At 42.6% G+C, this 21,442-nt stretch overlaps 1 protein-coding gene across 6 annotated transcripts in view; it reads left to right on the top strand.

Moving 5' to 3' along the window:
* RABGAP1L (RAB GTPase activating protein 1 like) overlaps nucleotides 1-21,442 on the top strand; it is a 336,048-nt gene that overhangs the window by 274,218 nt on the left and 40,388 nt on the right. For all 6 annotated transcript variants that reach the window (XM_073563613.1, XM_073563612.1, XM_073563615.1 and 3 more), the window contains one exon: nucleotides 3,811-3,939. In XM_073563613.1, coding sequence (XP_073419714.1) covers nucleotides 3,811-3,939 — 129 coding nt within the window. The remainder of the gene's footprint in view (nucleotides 1-3,810; nucleotides 3,940-21,442) is intronic.

Here is a 21,442-nt window from a genome sequence, read left to right as displayed (position 1 = left end):
TTTAGTAACCCCCTAAGGGTGTGTGTGTGTATATATGCGGTGTGTGTGTATGTATGTGTGTGTGTGTATATATATATATATATATATATATATATATATATATATATATATAGATATATATATATAATATAATACACTTACATACATACAGCTCTGGCAAAAATTAAGAGGCCACTGCGCAGTTTTATAAAAATCCGCTTCTCTCCATGTCTGACAGCCATTCCATTCTGGTGTCATTTGAATTCCAACCAGAGTGCACCTCATTCTACTTAATGTGCTTCTGATTAGGTGATCACCTGAACCAAATCTTATTTAACGAAGGAAAGTATAAAAAAAAAACCCTGCTGTGGTGTTCACAATCCTCTTGCAATAGGACAATTTGGATGGCAAAACAAGTAATATCCCAAAAGTAATAGGAATGAAAAAAATACTTTTAACCATGCCAAAGGAGTTGAAAAGAAAAGTTTTGAGTGAGGAAAAGAAGGGATCAATTCTGGCTTTACTAGCAGAGGTATACAGTTTGCGTCATGTTGCCTCCATCCTTAAAATTTCTAAGACGGCAATCCATTACAACAAGGTAAAGCAGCAGACATTGGGGACAACAAAAGTACAGACCGGCAGAGGGCGAAAACGACTCCCCACTGACCGGGATGACCGTCATCTTATTCAAATGTCACTCAGCAACCACAGGATGACATCAAGTGACCTACAAAAGGAATGGAAAATGGCAGCTGGGGTGACGTGCATGGAAAGAACAGTTCATAACAGGCCCCTAGAGGCAGGGCTAAAGTCATGTAAAGCTACAAAAAAAACTTTCATCAATGAGAAGCAAGGGAGAGCCAGGCTGAAGTTTGCCAAAGACCATAAGGATTGAACCATAGAGGACTGGAGTAAGGTAATCTTCTCTGATGAGTCTAATTTTCAGCTTTGCCCAAAACCTGGTCATCTAATTGTTAGACGGAGACCTGGAGAGGCGTACAAGCCACAGTGTCTTGCACCCACTATAAAATTTGGTGGAAGATCGGTGATGATTTGGGGATGCTTCAGCAAGGCTGGAATTGGGCAGGTTGATCTTTGCGAAGGACGTATGAATCAAGCCGCATACAAGGTTATCTTGGAAAAACCGTTGATTCCTTCCGCTCAGGCAGTGTTCCCCAACTCTGAGGACTGTTTTTTCCAGCAGGATAATGCGCCATGCCACACAGCTAGGTCAATCAATGTGTGGATGAAGGACCACTACATCAAATCCCTGTCATGGCCAGTCCAATCTCCAGACCTAAACCCCATTGAAAACCTCTGGAATGTAATCAAGAGGAAGATGGATAGTCACAAGATATAAAACAAAGAACTGCTTACATTTTTGTACCAGGGAGTGACATAAGGTTACCCAAAAGCAGTGTGAAAGACTGGTGGAAAGCGTGCCAAGACGCATGAAAGCTGTGATTAAAAATCATGGTTATTCCACAAAATATTGATTTCTGAACTCTTCCTGAGTTAAAACATTAGTATTGTTGTTTCTAAATGATTATGAACTTGTTTTCTTGGCATTATTTGAGATCTGCAAGCACTGCATTTTTTTGTCATTTTGACCATTTCTCATTTTCTGAAAATAAATACAACATTTAGTGCTTTCAAAATTTGGAGAAATGTCAGAAGTTTATAGAATAAAAGAGCAATTTACATTTTACTCAAAAATATACCGTATATACTCGTTTATAAGCCGAGTTTTTCAGCCCCTTTTTTGAGCTGAAAAAGACCCCCCTCGGCTTATAAACGAGTCACGGTCCCAGTGTGTGAAGGTCCCCGAGAAGCCCCCCATACAGCTGCTGACAGGGCCTGCTTTTGGCACCGGGGGACAAGTGCCGGTGTCCTGAGCAGGCAGAGACACTGGCGCGCTATGGATGTCAGGTGCCGGTGTCGCCGCTAGCTCAGGCCCCCTACACTTGTGATATTCAGCTGTCCCCGTTCCACCACAGCGCACCGCTGTCTTCCGCATCCTCTTGCTGTGACGCTCAGGTCAGAGGGCACGATGACGTGGTTAGTGCACACCCTCTGCCTGAACAGTCGCTGCAGAGAGCCAGAAGACACAGCGCGCGGCAGTGGAACAGGTACAGGTGAATATCGCAAGTGTCGGCGGCCTGAGCGAGCGGCGACACCGGCACGTGGCCCCCATGCCGCGTCGGTGTCCCCGCCTGCTCAGGACACCGGCACCTGGCCACCAGCGACGAGAGGTGAGTATGTCATTTTTTTTTTTTGCAGCGGCATTATGCGGTATATGGGCATCTTATGGAGCATATTGTATGGGGCATATTTTGTATGGAGCATCTTATAGGGCCAATAATCAACTTTATGCAGCATTATATGGGGCATATTTTGTATGAAGCATTATATGGGGCCCATAATCAACTTTATGCAGCATTATATGGGGCATATTTTGTATGAAGCATTATATGGGGCATATTTTGTATGAAGCATTATATGGGGCTCATAATCAACTTTATGGAGCATTATATGGGGCATATTTTGTATGGAGCATTATATGGGGCCCATAATCAACTTTATGCAGCATTATATGGGGCATATTTTGTATGGAGCATTATATGGCGCCCATAATCAACTTTATGGGCCATTATATGTTATATGTTTTGTATGGAGCATCTGCTGCATTTCCCACCCTAGGCTTATACTCCAGTCAATAAGTTTTCCCAGTTTTTTCTAGGTAAAATTAGGTTCCTCAGCTTATACTCGAGAATATACAGTACCTATAAAGAGAAAAAATCAATCAGACAAACTGAAAATGTTGCAGTGGTCTCTTAATTTTTACCAGAGTTGTATATATAGTATTTATTATTATTATTCTTTTTTCATTCCTTTCAATTTTTTCATTCTCTCTTTTCAAGAGCCATAACTTCTGTCGTTTTCGGCATATGAGGGCTTGTCTTTTGCAGGACAAGTTGTATTTAATATTTCAATTTAAATTACAATATAATGTTTAGGAAAAAGAAAAACAGAAAAGAAAACCCAGTATTTCTCCATTGTTTTGGGTTATATTGGTACAATGTTTACTGTGGGGTAAAGTGCTGCTGGTCAGTACGATAATACCTAATTTATATAGTTTTTGCAGAGCAACGTACTACTTTTTGGTTGCTTTACCTCTAAAAAAAAAAATGGAATAAAAATCAAAGTGACCAAAAAAAGTATTCTGATTTCTTTTAGTTTCTTTTTATAGTATTCAGTGTAACATAATATTTAGTAATACGATATTATAGTAGTTCAGACTTTTTACGGTCATGATAATAGTAATGATATATATATTTTTTTTTGGGAATTTTTTAATATATATTATTTATCAAATGGAAAAGACAGGTGATTTAACCTTCCAGCTGCTATCTCTGATCACAAAACTGCTTCCGAGTCCGCTCCATACACCAGCACCCTGCAAATAAACGTTTTTTTTTTCACATGCATTTATGGGAAGAGGTTAAAGCATAATATTATTATTATTGTTGTTATTAAGCACTGGTCACAGGCAGAAATCTTGAGTTGACGGTTTAGAGTATTGTTTGGTTTTTCACATAGTACCGTATGTGACTTACAATAACTTTAATGATTAGGGTTCAAGTGCATTGGGATCAACCTGGAAAAGATCGTTGCGCCATTGTTCTTCTGTAGGCTCATACACAGCAAATAGAATTTAAAGCTGTATTCCCTATTTTGTGTCATTAAATTATTTCCATGTATGGAGAAAATCAGAATTTATCTGTGCAGAATGGGCAGGTAATCATCAAAATCCTTTGGGTGTTTTTTTAGACTTCCAAGGAAGACCTCTTACAAGCCGATTTTGAAGGGGCGCTAAAGTTTTTCCGGGTCCAGCTGCCAAAGCGTTACAGGGCTGAGGAGAATGCTCGGAGACTGATGGAACAGGCCTGTAACATCAAGGTAACGAACAGCCGTTTTTTTTTTTTTATTTTTCTTAAATAACCAATATCAATGTTTTTACAGTAATTGTAGTGTATTAGTGTATACCTTGTCATGTTCTGTTACTGCTTAGTATTATGGCCTAGTTTATATATGGGAGAGATCAGAATCACTTGGTGTAAAAACTGCTTTTTTTAATATGTAGTAAAATTTCTTAGCAATGATGTTATCTCTCTCTTTTGTTATGGAAAGGGAAGGATCTGATCCCTCCACTATTCCACCAATTATTAGACAAAAAATTCAGACATGGCCTACTTGTATAAGGGGGAATACTGACATACCTGTCAATCAGTGAGTAGAACCGCCCACTGGACTCCTAAGCCCAGAATGAGAAGGAATTAGAGGGGGTTATCTGAAATTCGACTCACTTTACGAATCTCTCATCCTGCTCTATAACCTGCTGCCCGCTAATCGAACCGCAGAAAAGGTGATAAGTATAACGGGAGGAAGTTTCATCTCTGGGACCCTCATAAGTTGTAAGAATGGCGTTCTGAGTCCCACATCTGAAAAGTCAAGTCTGCACACTTCCGATCATGAAAACTCTATGACTTTGCGAGAGTTGTCTCAGTACAGTTTGCATATAGCGGCATGGTGCAGGCTCAATCATTGCTCCGTCCTAATTGAGGACCCACATTCTCATGATCGGGGGGAGGGCAGTGCTAGAACCCTAGTGATCAGTAGATCTTTATACCATATGTCCACAGTATGTACTAAATGTCTGATTGGTGGGAGTTCCACTTCTATCAGAAAATGGGGTCTAACAACCCTCCATTGTGCCTTTCAATTCTTCTTGGCGGATGAGAGATGGAGGTCAAATGTAATGTAGTGTTCCTCGTTCTAGTGATTAGTAATGACCCTTAATGCCCTGAGACCCTAATCACTCTTCGTTTCTCCAGTCACCTTGACTATAGATATGGATAAGACCTTCCACCATGTACCACACAGTTTTGTAATGGTCCAAAAATGATCTCCCGCCAATCCATCAGCAGACATAAAGTATCACGGCTAATTTCTGTGCACTTGACATTGTAGTCCTAATAATAGTTGATCTATTTCCTTTGTATTTCCTACTGATCGATTACAAGGAATATCAGATTAATCGTATTCCAAAACGTGCCGTAAACAGCTGGGCATAATGTGGCCTTCGAGAAGCCGCGGAGTCAGACCGTTTCTGAACCCGTAGGGTACAATGTGGGTGGAGATCTTGGCAGCCATACAAATGACAATTTTCTGCTTAGAAACAAGCAAAGATCTTCAGAAACCTGCACATCTTCATGGGAATTCTTGACATCTGCAAAAGTGGCAGTAGAAATCTTCAGCTCAGGAATGAGAGGTGATGATTGAGAATTGTTGCGCTTGATATCAGTATTGGACAGCCTTGGATCGCCTTCTTTCTTCAGCCATAATCTCCTAATTGACGTCCTTGAAGCTTTTTTTTTACCATTAATACATTACACGGCTTTAATAAATTAGAAAAATGTTATGTTCAGACTGACGCTGCATATACAGTTGTGGCCAAAAGTATTGACACCCCTGCAATTCTGTCAGATAATACTCAGTTTCTTCCTGAAAATAATTGCAAACACAAATTCTTTGGTATTATTATCGTCATTTAATTTGTCTTAAATGAAAAAAACACAAAAGGAATTGTCCTAAAGCCAAATTGGATATAATTCCACACTATACATAAAAAAGAGGGTGGACAAAAGTATTGGCGCTGTTCGAAAAATCATGTGATGCTTCTCTAATTTGTGTAATTAACAGCACCTGTATCTTACCTGTGGCACCTAACAGGTGTGGGCAGTAACTAAATCACACTTGCAGCCAGTTGACATGGATTAAAGTTGACTCAACCTCTGTCCTGTGTCCTTGTGTGTACCACATTGATCATGGAGAAAAGAAAGACGACCAAAGAACTGTCTGAGGACTTGAGAAACCAAATTGTGAGGAAGCATGAGCAATCTCAAGGCTACAAGTCCAGCTCCAAAGACCTGACTATTCCTGTGTCTACCGTGCACAGTGTCATCAAGAAGTTTAAAGCCCATGGCACTGTGGCTAACCTCCCTAGATGTGGACGGAAAAGAAAAATTGACAAGAGATTTCAACGCAAGATTGTGCGCATGTTGGATAAAGAACCTCGACTAACATCCAAACAAGTTCAAGCTGCCCTGCAGTCCGAGGGTACAACAGTGTCAACCCGTACTATCCGTCGGCGTCTGAATGAAAAGGGACTGTATGGTAGGAGACCCAGAAAGACCCCACTTCTTCCCCGAGACATAAAAAAGCCAGGCTGGAGTTTGCCAAAACTTACCTGAAAAAGCCTAAAACGTTTTGGAAGAATGTTCTCTGGTCAGATGAGACAAAAGTAGAGCTTTTTGGGCAAAGGCATCAACATAGAGTTTACAGGAGAAAAAAAAGAGGCATTCAAAGAAAACAACACAGTCCCTACAGTCAAACATGGCGGAGGTTCCCTGATGTTTTGGGGTTGCTTTGCTGCCTCTGGCACTGGACTGCTTGACTGTGCATGGCATGATGAAGTCTGAAGACTACCAAGAAATTTTGCAGCATAATGTAGGGCCCAGTGTGAGAAAGCTGGGTCTCCCTCAGCAGGACAATGACCCAAAACACACTTCAAAAAGCACTAGAAAATGGTTTGAGAGAAAGCACTGGAGACTTCTAAGATGGCCAGCAAAGAGTCCAGACCTGAATCCCATAGAACACCTGTGGAGAGATCTAAAAATGGCAGTTTGGAGAAGGCACCCTTCAAATATCAGGGACCTGGAGCAGTTTGCCAAAGAAGAATGGTCTAAAATTCCAGCAGAGCATTGTAAGAAACTCATTGATGGTTACCGGAAGCGGTCGGTCGCAGTTATTTTGGCTAAAGGTTGTGCAACCAAGTATTAGGCTGAGGGTGCCAATACTTTTATCTGGCCCATTTTTGGAGTTTTGTGTGAAATGATCAATGTTTTGCTTTTTGCTTCATTCTCTTTTGTGTTTTTTCATTTAAGACAAATTAAATGAAGATAATAATACCAAAGAATTTGTGTTTGCAATCATTTTCAGGAAGAAACTGAGTATTATCTGACAGAATTGCAGGGGTGTCAATACTTTTGGCCACAACTGTAAGTGGCTCTCTCTGGAGGTCTTTATGTGCGCTTGCATTAAATGAACAATGTGTAATTCTTCATGCCACCTGTGGAGGTGCTGCAGCAGAAAGCTCCTGCACAGACTACAGATGATCACTGGCGGTCACCACAGCGGGATATCCTATGGTTAGTTTAGTTTGTTGTGACTCAAGCAGAGGACGACCCTTCAGTGTAAAGAATATTAGCATTAGGTCTGTTAATATGACCCATGATTACATTAATAAAAATTCAGAGGGTTCGTACATGGGTCATTTTTTTCAGTTTTTAAAGATTAAAGCGTGTCTATTTAGTTAATGTGAAAAAGAAAATCAGCATTGATCATGCAAATGAGCTCACAGGTGCACAGAGGGCGGTCCCAGGCTCTGCACATGCTCTGTCTTTCCACTGTCTTTATAAATGATTTGGTTGATAACATTTACAGTAACTAATTTAGGCTGGGGCAATCGGCTACAACGGAAAGGTTTTGCTGTAGGTGGCTGTTCTCACTGAATTTGGACTTTAAAATCTGTCATTAGTTTCATATGCGGGTAATTATTATCTTCTTAACCCCTTAGTGACCGCCAATACGTCTTTTTACTGACCTGAGATATAAGAGAACAGCCTCCCCATACAGGTGACAATCCAGCAGCTGTCGGCTGTACACTACAGCATGCTGCATTAGCCACGATCAACGCTGGCACCGGCCATATATATTTAACCTCTTAGATGCTGCTGTCAATAGTGACTACATCATATAAATGGTTAACAGAGTGTGACTTCTCCCTCTTTATCCCCATCTGCAGAGCCGCTATGATAATGGCTGCAGAGCCGCGGCCGTTGTGTGCACATTCTCTAATGATGCTCATAAGCCCTCGTTGTTCGTCGAGTGATTGCCCGCTTGTTAAAACTGGGTGGATTGTTGGGAATGACCACCCTACTTATACTAATTGACTAGTATTATCTCATCTTAATGTGCGGTTTATGGCCAGGTTGCCCCTTTACAGAATTCTGTTTTGGTTTTTTTTCCTGTCACCTTGCTTTACACTGCAACACTGCTTATTGTCCGTATGCAGCCAGTGCTTTGGGGGAAGGTGTCTTGACCTTCTGTTTTGTCCTTTAGACTATGTGCACACGTTGCGGATTCTGCTGCGTTTCCGCAGCGGTTTTGGCCCTGCGGAAACGCAGCAGTTCCGCTGACATGGTACAGTACAATGAAAGCCTATGGGTTTTCAAAAACTCTGTGCCCACGCTGCGTTTTTTTCCGCGCGGTTTTGCTGCGGTTTACAAACCGCAGCATGTCAATTGTTTGGGCGGTTTCCGCAGCGGTTTCACACCTTTAACATAGTAGAGGTGTGAAACCGCAGGGCAAAACCACAGCAAAACCGCAGGTCACTTTACCTGCGGTTTTACCTGCATTTCCGCGCGGAAAAACCCGCAGCGGAATCCGCAACGTGTGCACATAGCCTGAAAGTACTACAGCTTTGTGTACGAGAATCAGAGGAAATCCATGATCCAAAAACGCACAGCGAGTTCCGTGTGCAGATACAAAGCTGCGAGGTGTTTCCGACAGCACAGCAGCACCGCAGGAGCCGCCGCTCTCCCCACATGGCCTTACAGCCTGGTTTCCATCTGTGTTTTACTGATATCTGGTTTCCATTACTCCCATCAGATAAATAACATCCTGAGTGACAGAGAAATCACCGGCCACACTCGGGATCGCTATCAGATATCACATCCGATGCAGCGCAGAGTGGGTGTAAATGGTCAAATCTGTGCTATACAATAGTTGTGATTTTTTTTTTTTTTAGTTTTTTTTGTTGTTGTTCCTTTGCATGGGCATTATGTCATGTTACCATCCCATATAAGATCATATTCATATCAGTGGAGTCATGGGTGTAACGAAGACCAAAGCAGCTGCTATAGGGCACCGAGTGACTACTGGGGTCTATTCGGGTACGAGAACGACCTCACTATACTGCTGTAGTGGTTATTGCCATCATAGTAAGTAGTACAATCCACCATCATTTTCTGATTGCGGGGGTCCAGCTGCCCGGACCACATCCATCAGAAGTTGTGAGCTGCAGCCATACATTCCAACTGTCTACAATTTTCCAGGACTCTTCTGAATTTCCAGACACAATTCCAACAACTTTGGGCTTCCTTAACTGAAAGGGGAAGGGTTGACATATAACCCATCCAAAATGGTGTTACCAGGGAGAACAGAGGTATTCTGGGCAGATAGCTTCTCGATTGCTGGGTGTCCAACTGCTGGGACCTTCACCGATCCTGAGAAGGTGGCTCAGCAGAGCACCATCTGGATGGAGTGGAGGTCCAGCTTTCACTTTCCCACTTCATTAATTCTCTATGGGACTGCCGGTGATGGTCGCCTGCAGTACTCGGCTACTTCCACCATTCCCTACTTACTGTCCATGTGTGTTCTGTTCCACTGCATTACTGCTCTGTGGCTACAGGTGGCAGTCTTCTACCAGTATTTATTTTGGGATTACTGGATTGGAATTGTACCCAACTATAAAGGACATAAGCGTTCACCATATATAGATTCCGCTCTCTTCCTCTGCTACCTATAAATATCCAATATCTGTGCATAATAAATATCAGAGAGTCTATTGTTCCACAAGCAATTGAAAGGGCTGTCCACGATGGAAAAAAATCTAACCGCAAGAAATGTGCAGAAAATTAAAAATAACTTATACTCAACTGTTTTACTTCCCACCATTCCAGTGGTCTAAAAGTCCTGTCTGTGATGACAATGCACTCTCATTGTCATCACAGAGAGAACTTCAGTGACAGGTATATATAGCCGATATCACACCATTCATTATAGATGGTGACACAGCTCACCTCCTCCTCCCCCCTGTACAGTGACTAACAGAGAATCCATCATTCACAATAGGTGATGTCACACATTAGAGAATGCTCAATTATCACTTATATACAAACTAGATGTGTGCCCGATGCTATCGCATCTGGAGGGCAGTAACATCACGATGGGGGCAGCTTTGTGGCGTTGGGGGTGGCGGCCCACCCACTTCAGTGCAGTCACAACCGGCAGGAAAGACGGTGTTTTGCGGCCTGCGCTGGAGATGGTGTGCAGCGCACCCAATCTCCAGCACGGGCCTCAAGCCACAGTCTTTTCTGCCGGCTGTGACTGCATGTAGGTGGGTGGGCAGGCAGCGGCGGGACCCGGCGCGTGTAGTCAGACGGCGGGTCCTGGCGGGGGTCCGGCGGCATCCCTCTCATTACTCCCCCCTCATTACATCCTCTTATTACACCCCATCATTATACCCCCTTCATTACACCCCTCTCGTTACACCCCTTTCACAGCCTCGTGATCGCAGTGGCGGCCTGGATCCGAGCGGCGGCTGGGATCCCAGCGGCGTTAGGGATCGCAGTGGCGGTCGGGATTGCTTCGGCGGCCTGGATCCGAGCAGAGGTCGAGATCGCAGCGGCGTTCGGGATCGCAGCTGCGTCCTGGATCCGAGCGGCATCACTTGGGTGTTCCAAAATGGCGGTCGGCGTACTTCCGGTGCGGCGCGGAGGATTGTGGGATTCGGGGACATCCAGAAGGAAGTGGATGACGGACACTTTAAGGCAATTATATATATAGATAGGGTTCAAGTCAGTCTATTGCTGCTAATGTCCATGTGACTAACAGGAGGACGTGTAATATTAGGCCTAGTGGCAAGTGAAAATTGCAAAAAATTTTAGATATATATATACAGTGCTATGCAAATTAATTGGGACAAAGCTTTTTTTTTTAAGTAAAATTGTAAGTTGGTTACCAGTCAGTGATTCAAACCAGTTTTAACTGCTTTGAACAGGTGTAAGTGCCTGTTCAAAGCAGTTAAAACTGGTTTGAATCACTGACTGGTAACCAACTTACGATTTTACTTAAAAAAAAAAAAAAATGCTTTGTCCCAATTAATTTGCACAGCACTGTATATACAGTTGTGGCCAAAAGTATTGACACCCCTGCAATTCTGTCAGATAATACTCAGTTTCTTCCTGAAAATGATTGCAAACACAAATTCTTTGTTATTATTATCTTCATTTAATTTGTCTTAAATGAAAAAACACAAAAAGAATTGTCCTAAAGCCAAATTGGATATAATTCCACACCAAACATAAAAAAGAGGGTGGACAAAAGTATTGGCACTGTTCGAAAAATCATGTGATGCTTCTCTAATTTGTGTAATTAACAGCACCTGTAACTTACCTGTGGCACCTAACAGGTGTTGGCAATAACTAAATCATACTTGCAGCCAGTTGACATGGATTAAAGTTGACTCAACCTCTGTCCTGTGTCCTTGTGTGTACCACATTGAGCATGGAGAAAAGAAAGAAGACTAAAGAACTGTCTGAGGACTTGAGAAACCAAATTGTGAGGAAGCATGAGCAATCTCAAGGCTATAAGTCCATCTCCAAAGACCTGAATGTTCCTGTGTCTACCGTGCGCAGTGTCATCAAGAAGTTTAAAGCCCATGGCACTGTGGCTAACCTCCCTAGATGTGGACGGAAAATAAAAATTGACAAGAGATTTCAACGCAAGATTGTGCGGATGTTGGATAAAGAACCTCGACTAACATCCAAACAAGTTCAAGCTGCCCTGCAGTCCGAGGGTACAACAGTGTCAACCCGTACTATCCGTTGGCGTCTGAATGAAAAGGGACTGTATGGTAGGAGACCCTGTAAGACCCCACTTCTTACCCAGAGACATAAAAAAGCCAGGCTGGAGTTTGCCAAAACTTACCTGAAAAAGCCTAAAACGTTTTGGAAGAATGTTCTCTGGTCAGATGAGACAAAAGTAGAGCTTTTTGGGCAAAGGCATCAACATAGAGTTTACAGGAGAAAAAAAGAGGCATTCAAAGAAAAAAACACGGTCCCTACAGTCAAACATGGCGGAGGTTCCCTGATGTTTTGGGGTTGCTTTGCTGCCTCTGGCACTGGACTGCTTGACTGTGTGCATGGCATTATGAAGTCTGAAGACTACCAACAAATTTTGCAGCATAATGTAGGGCCCAGTGTGAGAAAGCTGGGTCTCCCTCAGAGGTCATGGATCTTCCAGCAGGACAATGACCCAAAGCACACTTCAAAAAGCACTAGAAAATGGTTTGAGAGAAAGCACTGGAGACTTCTAAGGTGGCCAGCAATGAGTCCAGACCTGAATCCCATAGAACACCTGTGGAGAGATCTAAAAATGGCAGTTTGGAGAAGGCACCCTTCAAATATCAGGGACCTGGAGCAGTTTGCCAAAGAAGAATGGTCTAAAATTCCAGCAGAGCATTGTAAGAAACTCATTGATGGTTACCGGAAGCGGTTGATCGCAGTTATTTTGGCTAAAGGTTGTGCAACCAAATATTAGGCTGAGGGTGCCAATACTATTGTCTGGCCCATTTTTGGAGTTTTGTGTGAAATGATCAATGTTTTGCTTCATTCTCTTTTGTGTTTTTTCATTTAAGACAAATTAAATGAAGATGATAATACCAAAGAATTTGTGATTGCAATCATTTTCAGGAAGAAACTGAGTATTATCTGACAAAATTGCAGGGGTGTCAATACTTTTGGCCACAACTGTATACACACACACTTATATATTTTTATAAAAAAAATACCATGTGATCTACAAAAATCTATGAAATTTGCAATATCAAAATGAAAAAGAAAGAAAATAGTTAATTTTCTGATGACATACATATACCTTTATCATTCTGCGTGCACCATTGTGATAAGTCGTTGAATACTGTAGGATGTATGGCTATGTGCACTCAGATTTTTTGAGGTTTTGTAGGGTAACCCACTTCAGGAAACGTTCCTGATTTGGAGAGATTTTGTTTTATTCTTATCATTTCCAGAGTCTGCTTTAAAACTTTTCTGAATAGGTTTGGACAATTTTTTTTTTTTTTTTTTTCCAACCTTTTGATTGAACATCGCCTAGAATCAGGATCCACTTTAAATAGAAAAAAAATGCTCAAAACATTGAACTTATGAACAGCAAAGTGGTTTCATAATACAAAGGAATAGCAAGAGGTTTTTTTTCTAAGACTTATTTGGTAAACTGCTGCTTTTTTTGCAAACTGCATCATGTCACTTCTTTCAGTGTTTTTTTCACCCATAGAGAGCAATGATTAAGTGCAAAAAAGCAGAAAAAAACACAGGTATCAGGTTTTGCTGCTTTTTTTTGCCAGATCCTTAGGGGAGTTGCATCATAATTTATTTATTTTTATTTTTTTTGGGGGGGAGCGGGCACTAAATTTTATCAGCATGCACGAGAGACAATAAAAACGTAGCAAATTTGCAGCAAAACCTGCTTTTTGGAAGAAGCTTCTTTACTGCCAAGAGAGCAGGTTTTGCCTGCAGAAAAAAAACGCAGCAAAAATGCAACTGTCAGGCTGTGTGCCCACGTAGCGATTTTTAAGCGTTTTTGCCGCGATTTTCGGCGCGAAAACGCTGCGAAAACGTTTAAAAATCTTGTACAGAACGCCCCCCATGCATTCCTATGGCATTCCGCACATGCTGTGCTAATGCTGCACTTTTTTCCGCGGCGGAATCGCATCGCGGAAAAAATCGCAGCATGCTCATTCTTTTGTGCGGAATCGCAAACAATTGCTGCGATTCCGCACCCATAGGAATGCATGAGAACCGCTTACTTCCCGCATGTGGCTATGCCCACCATGCGGGAAATTAAGCGTCTCATGTGCGGTTGGTACCCACGGTGTGGAGGAGAGGAGACTGTCCTCCAGGCCCTGGGTACCATATCCCTGTAAAAAAAAGAATAAAAAATACAAAATCGGGGTATATTTACCTTCCGACGTCACGCGCTGCATTCCCGGCCTCAGCGTTCCCAGGTAGGTAAATATACCCCGATTTTTTTTTTTAGCATTTTAACATTCTATCTTTTACTATTGATGCCGCATACGCTGCCTCAATAGTAAAAACCTGGTCACACTTGTCAAACACTATGTTTGACGAGTGTGACCAACCTGTCAATCACTTTCCAAGCAATGCTTCAAATCGCTTGGAAAGTGCTTGAATATCGCACGCGAAAATCGCGGCAAAATCGTGATTATAATCGCGGTGAAATCGCGCAAAAAAACCGCGCGATTTCTGAGAAGGAGTCCGGTTTTTAGTGAGCGTTTTAAAACGCTACGTGGGCACATAGCCTAAACATAGCCTAAGTGTCCATTTCTTCCAACCCTTGGAGGAAGCCATTTTCCAGACGGCCACTAGAGGGCAGAGATGTCCAGTCTCTTTAAACCAGACACAAAGCTTGAAGGTTCCCCGAAAAAAAAGTTACCGTAATTGCTTAACTCATCATATCATATATTTATAAGTCGCTTTTTTTTCATGATCCTTTGAGCTGCTGCAATCACTCGCAATGCTGCGTTGTGTGAGCGAAGAAGATTTCAATATCAAAGAAACATTAATATGTAAAAAAAAAATGCTTTCATGTCTCTTCTCCTGAATATCAGAACAATTGTTGCTCATTAGCATTTGCAAAGGCTTTTTATACAGCAGCGTCTTTGGCTAGACTATAAATCCATGTGAATATACTTTTATATCTTTCTTTATATGCTATGACTATGGTGGTTTGTAAAGTGACACGTTCTCCATTGTGCGCCCGCACATCTGGACCGTTACGTCCTTGTGACCGATGTATTTTTATAGTTAAAGGGACAACCACGATGATCAGCTGCAGCGTTAAAACCAACCCATTAGTCAAAGGCCTTAGGAGCGTACGCACCACGGGGCGAACTTATGAAAATTGGCGTTTTATACGCGAGTCTAAAGAAAAGGTCGTTGGATTAAATTGCCCAAAATGTATTAAAAGGATTAATAATTTTGCTGCCTGTTGCAATGTCAGTAGATTAAATGTAGACCCTATGAGCAAGTGCAGATTTAGGCCAAAATTTGCAACATTTTCTAGTATAAGGCCATAAAAAACTGTCTTAGGCTTCATTTTGATGTCCTTTTTTTCTCATACGTGATAAAAACGGACTGATTTCCAGTGTTTTGGATCAGATTTTCATCCGCGTTTGGTCTGACAGTTTCTACCATTAGTTAGTCCTGGATGCAGGATGGCCTCTGTGGGCTGGACATGACCTTTCATGGACTTTTTGGACGTTAATATACTGTCATCCACATGCAGCGGTTTGGAAATCCGCACTAAATATGCACCATATGAACCCAGCCTTTAAAATAATTTGCCCTGTCCTGGTACACCTGGCCAAAAGCCATCATGGAATGGTTGATAAATGTGGGCGTTATGTCTCTAAAGGTACCTCCTCGTACATTGATGGACTGCGGTATGTCCAGTTTACGCTGCTGATTTTCCCTGGAGCATATGGATGAGATTTTAGGATTTAAGAAAGGAAAAAAAAAAAACACTAGATTGTATTTCATTAGAATTTTCGGTGAGGACTCTGCACTGAAAATCTGCATCAAATTCTCAAAATCTGATACCGCTTTAGGGCTGAGGCTACAAGGTGACTGAAAGCGCATGTGATGTGATCATCTGATTGCATATGATCATTCCATAGGGAATAATTGAGCTATTCTCTATAGGGAAAAAAAAAGTCACAAAGTATCTTATTACTTTTGCAGAAGTTGTGACATGGTAGGAAGAAGTCGCCTAATTGTTAATGATTATCTGTACTATGAATAAATGATTTATTCTGCCTGATGGAAGTTTGTCTCCTCTGCTGTATCAGATCCGAGTATTCTCCCTGGTTCAGTTGTAGCGTGTAATCAGTTACCTTATGATAAGTTATATGAGCAGCAATGCACATAAATCACATTTGCAGAAGTTGAAGCAATTTTTCTACACTTGCAAACATGACATTCATAGCAGATATCTTCCAATGTATGAAAAGAAGAGATAAAAGCAGATTTTCCTACGTTGGATTCATGACATGCTCTGAAAAATACATTTTGGGCTCTTCGCTTGGTGTATAAGTTTTATGTGTCGATATGGCTCCTTGCACCCAACAGAGGCCAAAAAGTGTTCTGACAGCCAACTAATAGAAAATAGCGCTTTGTATCCATCCATTTCTGGGTGTTTTTTGGCGTATGTTTGGGGTCATTGTCCTGCTGGAAGACGCAAACCCAGCTTTCTGACACTGGGCACTAAATTGTGACCTAAAATACATTGGTAATCTTTAGATTTCATGATGCCTTGCACACAGTCAAGGCACCCAGTGCCAGAGGCAGCAAAGCAACCCCAAAACATCTTTGAACCTCCACCATATTTGACTGTAGGTACTGTGTTCTTTTCTTGTCAGGCCTCTTTCCGTTTTCGGTAAACAGAATGCTTTACCAAAAGCTCTATCTTGGTCTCATCTGTCCACAAGATGCTTTCCCGGAAGGATTTTGGCTTACTTATGTACATTTTTGCAAACTGTAGTCTAAATTTTTATGTCTCTGTGTCAGCAGTAGGGGTCCTTGTTGGTCTCCTGCCATAGGGTTTCATTTCATTGAAATGTTGACAGCTAGTACGCTCTGGCACTGATGCACCCTGAACCTGTAGGACAGCTTGAATTCTTTGAAATGTGATTAGAGCTGCTTATCCACCATCCGGACTATCCTGCCTTAGAACCCTTCATTAATTTTTCTCTGCCATGCATGGAGTTTAACAGTGCCATGGGGTGTCAACTTCTTTATTATGTTGCGCACTGTGGACAAAGGAACATTAAGATCTTTGGAGATGGACTTGTAATCTTGAGATTGTTGATATCTTTCAATAAATGTGGTTCTCAAGTCCTCAGACAGTTTTCTTCTCCTTTTTCTGTTCTCTTTTTTTTTCTGGTTTCAGGTGTGTTTTCATATTGCCCACACCTATTACTTGCCACAGGTGAGTTTGAAAAAGCATCACTTTCTTGAAACATAGTTGTTTACGCACAATTTTGGAAAGTTGCCAACAATTTTGTCTGGCCCAGTTTTGGGGTTTTGTGTGAAATTATGTACAACTTGCCCCTTTTTTTTCTATTTTTGTTTCTCCAATACAAAGGAAATAAACATGTGTATAGCGAAACATGCGTAATTGCAATAATCTTCCTGGAGCAGAACTTCATTTTCTGAAACAATTTCAAGGGTGCCAACACACTATATATATATATATATATATATATATATATATATATATATATATATATATACACATATATATAATATATCCAGTGGCATGTAAAAGTTTGGACACCCCTGGTCAAAATAACTTTTATTGTGTTTATTGTGAACAGTTAGGCAAGTTGAAGATGACCTTATTTCTAAAAAGCCTAAAGTTAAAGATGGCACATTTCCTTTATATTTTAAGTAAAACAATTTATATATATTCATCTTTTACACTTTAGAAATTAAAAAAAGGAAAATGGGCCAATGATAAACTTTGGGCACCCTTTGAGATTTGTGTGCTCAGATAACAATGACCAAGGTTTCAGATTTTAATTAGCCTGTTAGGGTTATGACTTGCTCACTATCATCGTTAGGAAAGGCCAGATGATGCAAATTTCCCAGCTTTATAATCCTGTAACCTTGGGCCAAAAACCAGCAGCCATGGGTTCTTCTAAGCAGCTGCTTCGCACTCTGAAAATGGTGGAGGCCCACAAACCAGGAGAAGGCTTTAAGAAGATAGCAAAGCATTTTCAAGTTACCCTTTCCTCAGTTCAAAATGTACAATATATACTCGAGTTTAAGCCGACCTGAGTATAAGCCGAAGCATCTAATTTTGCCACGAAAAACTGGGAAAACTTATTGACTCGAGTATAAGCTGGGTATGCATTGTCCCCTCATCTCTATCCTGATATGCATGGCTCCCTCATCCCATCCTTATGCATGGCTTCCTCATCCGTATCCTGGTATGCATGACCCCCTCATCCCCATCCTGGTATGCATGGCCACCTCATCCCTATCTTAGTATGCATGGTTCCTCATCCCCATCCTTGTATGCATATATTCCCCTCATCACCATCCTTGTATGCATGGCCCCTTCGTCCCCATCCTCATATGCATGGCCATCTCATCCCTATCCACGTATGTATAGTTCCTCATCTCTATTCTGGTATGCATGGTTCCTCATCCCAATCCTGGTATGCATGGCCCCTATCAGAAAAGTATATAAAAAATATATACACCATCCTGCCTACCGTGCCTGCATTCCCTCGCAGCATCTTGTTCTGGTGCCAGCAGCGGTCGGGCGATCATATGTCCCCGCTACTTAAGGTGATGAATATTCACTGCGCTCCAAACCTATGGGAGTGTTGAGAGGTGAATATTCATTTCTCTTAAGTAGCGGGGACACGTGACCGCCCGGCCGCTACAGGAAGCCTGCGGATGACACTGTGCTCGCTACTACAGAGAAATGAATATTCACTGCCAGCGCAATAATGCACCCCCCCAATCCTGATATGCATGGTCCTCTCACCCCCCCCAATCCTGATATTCATGGTCCTCTCACCCCCCCAATCCTGATATGCATGGTCCTCTCGCCCCCCCCAATCCTGATATGTATGGTCCTCTCACCCCCCAATCCTGATATGCATGGTCCTCTCACCCCCCAATCCTGATATGCATGGTACCCCTCACCCCCCAATCCTGGTAAGCATGATCCCCTCACCCTCCAATCCTGGAATACATGGTCCTCTCACCCCCCAATCCTGGTATGCATGGTCCTCTCACCCCTCTTTCCTGGTAAGCATGGTCCCCTCACCCCCCTTTCCTGGTATGCATGGTCCCCCTCACACCCCTTTCCTGGTATGCATAGTCCCCTCCCCCCCCCCAATCCTGATATGCATGGTCCCCCTCACCCCCCAATCCTGATATGCATGGTCCCCCTCACCCCCCAATCCTGATATGCATGGTACCCCTCACCCCCATAATCCTAGTAAGCATGGTCCCCTCACCCCCAATCCTGGTAAGCATGGTCCCCTCACCCCCCAATCCTGCAATGCATGGTCCTCTCACCCCCCAATCCTGTTATGCATGGTCCCCCTCACCCCCTTTCCTGGTATGCATGGTCCCCCTCACCCCCCTTTCCTGGTATGCATGGTCCCCCTCACCCCCTTTTCTGGTATGCATGGTCCCCCTCACCCCCCTTTCCTGATATGCATGGTCCCCCTCACCCCCCTTTCCTGGTATGCATGGTCCCCCTCACCCCCCTTTCCTGGTATGCATGGGCCCCTCACCCCCCTTTCCTGGTATGCGTGGTCTCTGTTAAAATAAAAAAGTTATATACTCACCTTCCGAAGGCCTGCGATCTCCACGCGCCCAGCATCTTCCCAGTAATGCTTTGCGCGAAACACCGCTGATGACGTCGCGCTCTCGCGAGAGTGACGTCATCTCCGGCCCTTCGAGCAAAGCATTACTGGGACCGGAAGGTGCCGAGTGCATGTATCATGGAGTGGATATTGCGGGCCGTCGGAAAGTATTTATTATTTTAATTCTATTTTTTACAGATTTCCACGCGCCCGGCCTCGCGGTCCCAGTAATGCTTTGCGGCTTAGTCCGCTGATGACGTCGCGCTCTCGCGAGAGTGACGTCATCTCCGGTCTAAGGCGCAAAGCATTACTGGGACCGCGAGGCCGGGCGTGTGGAAAGGAGATCGGAGGCCGTCGGAAAGTGAGTATAACCTTTTTTATTATTTTGAGGCTAAGTGCACACGTAGATTTTCCTCCTGCGGATTTTTCCGCGCAGATTTGAAATGACCTGCATTTTTCCTGCGGATTTCTTCCTGTTTTTGTGCGGTTTTCCACTGCGGTTTTCCCCCTGCGGATTTGGAGAATGGAGCAGGTGGAAAACCACACAAAAGAAGTGACATGCTGCATTTTTTGTACCGCACAAAAACGCGGAAAAAAACGCAGCGTGTGCACAGCTTTTTTTTTTTTTTTTAATTGATGTACATTGTACTGTAAATCACTTTGCGGATCCGCAGCTTTTCTGCACTGTAAAATCCGCTGCGGATCCGCAGGAAAAATGCATCGTGTGCACATTGCCTAATTCTCTTTTTTACAAGTTAAGCCCTGCGCCCGATTGAGTGCTGCGCCCGACTGCGCCTGTCGCAGTCCGTTACAAACAGCTGCGGCCGCGACCAATCGTCAACGCGGGATTTCAGTTACAGACAGACAGACATGATAGGACGATTATATATATAGATGTGTATCTTGTATTGCTCATGTTTATTGTACTTGTCTATATTTGCCCCTTTTCACATGTAAAGCGCTATAAAAATGTATAATATTAATAGCTGGCAGAATTTTCCAAGGAAGAATGGAGGAAATTCCCTCGAACAAGAAATGAAATATTCTTGTCTGGCTACAAAAAGCATTTACAAGCTGAGATACTTGCAAAAGGGGGCGATACTAGGTACTAAACATGCAGAGTGCCCAAACTTTCTCATTGACCCATTTTCCGTTTTGTAATTTTTAAAATGTAAAAAATGAGAATATTATATATACTTTTTTTGTCTAAGATACTAACGAAATGTGTCATCTTTAACTTTAGGCCTTTCAGAGATTATTTAATCTTCAATTTGCTTACCTGTTCAAAGTAAAGGCCCCTTTACATTTAGCGATGCACCAGCAATCCCGACCACGATACGACCCGGTCAGGATCGCTGGTGCATCGCTAAATGGTCGCTAGTGAGCTGCCACACCGGCAGATCTCACCAGCGACGCAGCAGCGATACAGCGGTCGTTACTTACCTTTCAGACGCGGCGATGCTGACGTCCTCCCGCCCGCCTCCACACGTCGCTCGTCGGCGCCAGCAGGAAGCGCCCGACGAGAAGTGGATGATCTCGTGCGATCAGCGACAGACAGCGGGGGAGCCGGTCGGAGGTAAGTATCACACATAGCAATATCGCTGCTGCGTCACCAAATCGGTGATGCTTTAGCGATATTGCTAGCGATATCGCCATGTGTAAAACCCCCTTAACAGAAATGTTGACCACGTGTGCCCAAACTTGTAGATGCCACTATATGTGTGTGTGTAGTTATATAAGTGTGTGTGTGTGTGTGTGTATATATATATATATATATATATATATATATATATATATATATATATATATATATATATATATATATATACTTTATATATGTATATACACACACACACGAAAATACAGTGGGGAAAAAAAGTATTTAGTCAGTCAGCAATAGTGCAAGTTCCACCACTTAAAAAGATGAGAGGCGTCTGTAATTTACATCATAGGTAGACCTCAACTATGGGAGACAAACTGAGAAAAAAAAATCCAGAAAATCACATTGTCTGTTTTTTTTTTCATTTTATTTGCATATTATGGTGGAAAATAAGTATTTGGTCAGAAACA

Source organism: Dendrobates tinctorius, unplaced genomic scaffold, assembly GCF_039654945.1.
Source record: "Dendrobates tinctorius isolate UK_male_01 unplaced genomic scaffold, ASM3965494v1 ptg000396l, whole genome shotgun sequence".
NCBI classification, from domain to species: domain Eukaryota; kingdom Metazoa; phylum Chordata; class Amphibia; order Anura; family Dendrobatidae; genus Dendrobates; species Dendrobates tinctorius.
Note: the sequence above shows the minus strand (reverse complement) of the source record. Positions and strands in the feature narration are given on the sequence as shown.